General features: G+C 43.4%; 1 protein-coding gene across 1 annotated transcript in view; it reads right to left on the reverse strand.

Annotated features, from left to right (window-relative positions):
• Positions 1–501: 501 nt before the first annotated feature.
• The window catches only part of eya1 (EYA transcriptional coactivator and phosphatase 1), a 75948-nt gene continuing 69790 nt past the window's right edge, over positions 502–6659 (reverse strand). The window contains exons 15-16 of the mRNA XM_079489298.1: positions 6578–6659; positions 502–1855 (exon numbers count right to left, since the gene is read on the reverse strand). The exon at positions 6578–6659 is cut by the window's right edge and continues 19 nt beyond it. Of these exons, the coding sequence (XP_079345424.1) occupies positions 1775–1855; positions 6578–6659 (163 nt within the window). The 3' untranslated portion in view covers positions 502–1774. The remainder of the gene's footprint in view (positions 1856–6577) is intronic.

The following is a 6659-nucleotide window of genomic DNA, read 5'->3' on the forward strand; positions in this document are numbered from 1 at the left end:
GTGAAGTGAAATCATCTATTTTACCGCGAGGAACAGTCTTGAAGGAGAAACGGTGAATAAAATGAAATGATCATTGACACTTTTGACATCCATGCGATTGGTCTTGACAAAACAATTTATCACAAAAATTCCCCCATTATCTACATGTGTTCCTTTTAATGAACAAAACCTTGAACATGTCAACACTTTCAGTTGTTGCACCAGACTTGTGTGCTATGGCAGTGGTTCCCAAACTTTTTCGTGTCAAGGACCCCCAAATGAACATTTATTAGGCCACGGGCCCCCCATTTGAAAACATATGCCAGTGACCCCTGATAAGGGAGGATTTTTACGGCTCTAGCAGTGATTCCGAAACACATTAATTTCATGGACCCCCCAGTTTCACACGTATTATGTTACGGACCCCTGATTTAATGGCATTTCTATCTCTGGGACCCCAATTTATATTGTAAAACCACTGTTAATTTAACTGAGAACCAAATGGAACTCTGGAACCAAATGGACCCTAACGGGTCCATTTGGTTCCATTTGTACACTCTCTGAGTTACAGACCCATAAGGGTCCATTTGGTTGCAAATTATCATTTAGCTGGGTCCCCCCTGGAACTCCCTCAAGTACCCCTGGGGGTCCCCGGACCCCACTTTGGGAACCACTGTGCTATTATGGGATGCCTCATTTTGTCTCTCTCTCTCGTTTTTACTTCAATGAAAAAGCATTTCCACCTTTCAAGAGCATGTACCTAAATGAATATAGGAAGGAATAGTCCAGTGATTACAAATTTACACACACAAAAAAAAGATTTCCTCTGTACACGATTGTCTCAGCATTTGTAAATAAAGTTTCTTAATTTCTTAAATTATTAGAAAAAAAAAACCCTTTTTTTTCTTTGTTTCTTCCATAAACGTCGTCTTCCTCTCTCTCTGCGCAGTGGAAATCAAAAGTACTTTTGTTAACGTGGAAAAAAAAGGCACAAGTCTTTTTGTCGTCAGCGAGGTACCTTCTCTGTGAAACGCGCCACTCGCAAAGTCTCCGTTCATAAATAACAAGGTTACAGGCCTCCCCGGGCCCAACGGGTCCCCCTCTGTCCTTCTGTCTGTCCCACGACAGAGGGGACATCAACCCAAAAAACAGGCAGCAGGGATAAGCAACACAAATACACGAGCAGAGGAGGACAAAAAGGAAAGGTACTCAGAATGGGAGAGAGAGAGAAAGAGATAGAGGAGAGAAAGAAGTCAGAGAAATGTCACCACCAGTAGTCGTGGCCCTGCAGGTTTAGCGCAGCTGAACTGCGAGGCAAGGCGATGATGAGGCGAGGCTGTCAGTCGCTTCGCTCTCCTCACACAGGTGTGAACCTTGACAAAAGTCCCGGGCGCACAGAAGGGGGTGGGTGGGGGGGTCCGTAAAACACTTTGACGGCTTCAGAAAGCAGCCAATTCACAGTAACCAGGGCAGGCAGCTGCAGAGCCGTAAATTTACTTCTCCTTCGCTTCCACGAAAAAAAAAAAAAAAAAAAAGTTTAGGGTTAAGACGAATTGTGACCGTGTGTCAGCAAGTTGACCGTGTCACTCAGCCTCTCTCTCTCCCTCTCCCTCTCTCTCATCCCCCTCCTCCATTCTTCTCTTCTCTTTCTTCCTGTGTAGTGGAAGCCAGACAGGAGCTGACACCGGGGTCTGCTGCGGGCGTGGGATGGAGCTAGAGGTTGCAGGGTGTGCTGGAGCGGAGAGCAGGGTGGTGGTGTGGTGGTGGTGGTGGTGGTGGTGGTGGTGGTGCAGTGCTACAAGTACTCTAGGTCTAGGGCATGGTGCAGGGCCATGAGGTCTGAGTGGCTGGAGATCCTCCAGAAGGGCATGTTGTGCTAAAGGGAGGAGAACAGGACTTAGCACCTCTATGAAGTCAACATGATGCAGTATAATCAGTCATTAGTGAGAACAGGACTTAGCACCTCTATGAAGTCAACATGATGCAGTATACACAGGGTGAAAGTAGGCAAAAACGGGCATTAATGCCAAATGGTTTTTTCCCGGTTAATTCCCTGATTACGGGATGTTAACGGACATCTGTGGACATTTACCGAGAAAACAATTTACTGAAGATTTGTGGACATAGCCATTAGTCAAATACTATAATTGTGGAAAAAGAAGGGGGGGGGGGGGGGGGATATTTATGATTTGCTTTTCTGACAGGTTTGAAATTAGCTGACACTACTAAGAAGATTTAACATTTTTCCATGTAATACATGTAGTAAATGTTGCACGTACATTTTATCCTTTTACATAGTAAAAACCGACTTAAACCCAACCCTAACCCATTTGAACGGGTTCCCCCAGAGCTCTATACTAGATACTGTAACTGTACACTAGTATTTCCCACTGCACCAAACAGTGCACGTACAGTACACAGTTCTAACTGGCTAACTAATCGTCTCCCACAGCAAAGCTAACAAAATAGCTGTCCTCAATCAATCCCCTGAAAGAGGCCTGAAGCAGCCTGTCTGTCCCACAGAGTCTTCTGAGTGAACTGTTTGGGACATGAGCTGTTGTTCCCAAGCAGAGGCAGGGAGAGAAACCCGAGTCGTGGAGAATGAAAGGGGCTTGTCAGGTAGAGAGTCCTCAGCCCCTCCGTGTGTGTGTGTGTGTGTGTGTGTGTGTGTGTGTGTGTGTGTGTGTGTGTGTGTGTGTCTGTGTGTGTGTGTGTGTGTGTGTGTGTGTGTGTGTGTGTGTGTGTGTGTGTGTGAGGGGGGGGGGGGAGACCATTACCCTCCCCTTATCAAAGGCATGGCCTCTCCCAGGCATATGTTCCGCTTAGGAGAGTCTGCACTGACCCTTAAAAAGCTCTTTGCTTTTTGTTTTGTAAATTGTCTTTGCTTTTAAGTTTAAAAGCTAGAGATGTTATCTCTACCTCTGCCTCTTCTCTCGTCTCCTCTCCCTGGCAGAGGTAAGAACTGGAGGCAGAATTGTTTCAGGAAATGCGGATTTCTTTTCTTTTATTGTGTGTGTGTGTGTGTGTGTGTGTGTGTGTGTGTGTGTGTGTGTGTGTGTGTGTGTGTGTTCTGGATAAGGCTGGAGGACAGAGAGACTGGGGGGACTTTTTTTTCGTTGTTGTTTTTGTAGCTCCCTGCAGTGTCACACGTTTTGATACGTGCCTCTCGACAGCTGAAATGTGTGTGTTCATTCACGTCCTCTGTGTGATGTTGACACAGAAACCTTTTACCTCATGGCGTGTCGCGGGACTCGCACCGCTCAGGTAGTGGAAGAAAACCCCAAAACTAAACAAAATCCTCCCGTCAATGTCACACTCAGACTGTGAGCAAAAATATTAGCATATTTTATATTTCTACCATCATGATCCTTTAACCACTTAAAGCCTACATGTTTTCTGGACCACAGGTGTCTGTCCTTGGCACCCTCCTTTTCCCCTCCCTCACCAAATCTCTTCACCAAAATGACTGATCTACAAGCTCACAACTGGGCTTGTAGATGTTTTCACCAAATGCTTTCCTACTAGGCATGTAACGATTCACTCAACTCACGATACGATTCGTATCACGATATGAGGTTCACGATACGATATTAAAAAATATATATATTTTAAAGAAACATTACCGTTTTTTTAATTTTATATAATTTATCTTCCCCCCTGAGATTTTTTATTTAACTACATTGGAAAAAAGTAGCATTACTTTTGACAGTGCAGAAACATAATTGCCTTCCTTGATGAGTATCAACGACCATCATCACCTGGGCACAGTCACAGACACACACAGCTCCCCTCTACAGTGCTCTACTACTGAAAGTGACTATCATTTCTCTCCAAAAGCACTTGAATATGATGGAATATGAGTTTTTTTTTTAAATCGATTTTTTAATTTCAATGAATCGATTCATATCGTCGGGATTAATATCGATATATATCGATATACGATATATCGTTACATGCCTATTGCCTACTATGACATGCCCAGAATAGGGATGCTAGGGTTTGTGTGGTTAAAGCTGTAGTGAAATGAAAAATAAGTTTTTCACACTTTTAGACCATCTCCGTGGTCATCATATGAGCATACCTAACAATGGATGCCAAAAAAATGGGAAAATTCTCATTTTTGTGTGTTTTTATATCAAAAGTCCATAAAAATATTTTTTTTATTACTTCCTGAAAACGAAAACGTGCTGCGTGATGACGTGTCGAGGCCCACATTGATAAAAGCCAATAAAAATTAAGCTCACCCGTATGTATCCTCTCCATATGTGCGCATCCGTGCAGCACAGCTGCTATTGATTACAGAAATCCTCCGTTTTTATTCCCATTCCAGATAACATCCAGACAGTGTATTACTTGGTTTCAACTTAATCATCACGCTAAAATATGTATCTGAAAACATTATAGGGTAGAAATAAGCCACATAACAGTAAACTGGTACAGCTGGCCGTCTATTTGATTTGTAAACAAACACACACCACGCTGCTGCGTATAGCATAGCAACAGTCCCTAGCTACCGTCCCATCGCCTGAAGGGATGCGACGCTCTGATTGGTTCAGAAACTTCATAGCGGTGTTTCAACTTGAGACCGTCTGAAACTTCAAAATAAAATGTCCACCATTTCCGTTTCACTACGCCTTTAAAGGCTGTGCTAACCTTTCATAATAAAATAGTGAGCTGTTTGGTTCATCTCTTCCCTGCTGCGCATCTACAGTATTCTAGACTGTGTTTACTGAGAAACAGGTGGAGAGGTTGCTGGCGGAGCGTTTCAAAGGGGAAACTCCACGTCTTGGCCCTGACAGTGCGGTTCACCCCAGCCGTCCATGAAATATGCTCAGACACCTCACACTGATTAATTAGCTAATGAATATTTTTTTTGCTGCGTGTGGCTTTGCACGGCGGTGTTTGGTTTACATCCAGAGTTTGGCAGAAAGGTTGAATACACAATTTTTGGCAGGAGGCAACAGGTAACATAAATCTTCCTGAGAAGGTAAGGGGAGGGAGGTGTGTGTGTGTGTGTGTCAGAATCCAGTATCGAGATTGCAAGTTCCCCTGTCGACCCTCAAAAAGACATCTCTGACATGTCAGCGTTTTTGCTTCCCATCTCTCACTAACAAGCTCGTCACCGCTGTGAAAATATTCTAATTTCATCAACAAGGATTTAAGCCCACTTCAATGCGTGCTCTATTTACGGCGTGCCTCGAACACAGCCTGAAAGGGGCCTGTCTAGCGTTACACATACAGTATTCAGGCTTGCCCTGCAGGGCACCCGGGCAGGAATATGTAATTATGCCATCTCTCCTCCTCCCCTGCTCTGTAAACCTGAGCCGCAGGAGGAGGAGGAGGGCTGATTACATACTGCGAGCATTCTCCCTTGTACTGGGACGGCCCAGAAGGGGATGAACGGACGGCCCAGAAGGGGATGAACGGACGAAAGTAAAGAAAGAACCATGTCGGGGAGGTGGAGAGCCGAGGTCGGCCCACTCCTTTCCTTTTTGCAAAGGTATGGCAGGTATGTTTTGTGTTCTCTCAAAGCATTCAAAGTGAACTCCTGACCTCACGGAAACACCAAGCAAAGGTCTGTGCTTCCATATCCTGCCTTACACGATGAAAGTTTAAATTGTAGATTTAACTCAAAGAGTGTAAATACTGTCATAAAATCCAGAGTGTCCAGTTAAAATTAACGCGCTAATGTCTGTCATTAATTAAAACTAAAATAGTTTAAAAAAAAAAGTTATTATCAAAACTAAGCAGTTTCCCTTAATGACATGAATTGTGTCAATGATGTGGGTTTTAATTTCAAGTGTATGACCGGATGTTATTTGTTTTGTGGTGCTACTTAACAGTGGACGCTGCTCTGCATAAAGTTAACAAGATGATCCAGGGACAGTCTAGCATTTTTCAAACCACAGATTATCTTATATTCGCTGTTACACAAGAAGGTAACATGGTAAATGGTGCATTTATATAGGCGCCTTTATCCAAGGCGCTTTACATAGATTGTGCATTACATTCACCCTTCAATGGCGGCGGAAACCATGCAAGGCACCAACCAGCACATCAGGAGAAATTCGGGGTTCAGTGTCTTGCTCAAGGACACTTTGACACTAACTCTGGGGGAGCCCGGGTTCAAACTGGCAACCTTGCGGTTACCATCCGGCCACTCTACCCACTGAGCCACCGCCGCCCAGGTAAGGACTGCTTGAAACACATACAGCATGGTTACCTTCTGTTGTTTCATACTTTATTTAAAATCTATACTGTGTTTATTTGAAAGTCTGAAACAGATATTTGACTGTCAATTGGACTAAGCCTGGAGAAGAAACCAAATCTGTTTGATTTTTACATTAATTTATGAATGATTATTTGATACATTAAACAATGTTATTAAATTATATATTCCTCTTTTGTGTGGATTCATCATTCATTTGGAACTGTTTAATTCCAAATTTAAATATCCTTTATTCTAAATGTGGTTGGAAAGATGCCATCAAAGTGTAATTAATCACAGCAATTGATATGATTAATGGGTATTTTGTAACTGTTTGATGGCCCTAGTTTACATACAGTAGCAATGATCCAAAATCTAAACACTGCTTACCTTTTTTGAGCCTTGCTCCTCTTCCACGCCGTCTCCCACGACCACGTAAACAACTTTTCTCCCGAACCTTTGAATTACTCTC

Source organism: Electrona antarctica (assembly GCF_951216825.1).
Source record: "Electrona antarctica genome assembly, chromosome: 20".
NCBI classification, from domain to species: Eukaryota; Metazoa; Chordata; class Actinopteri; order Myctophiformes; family Myctophidae; genus Electrona; species Electrona antarctica.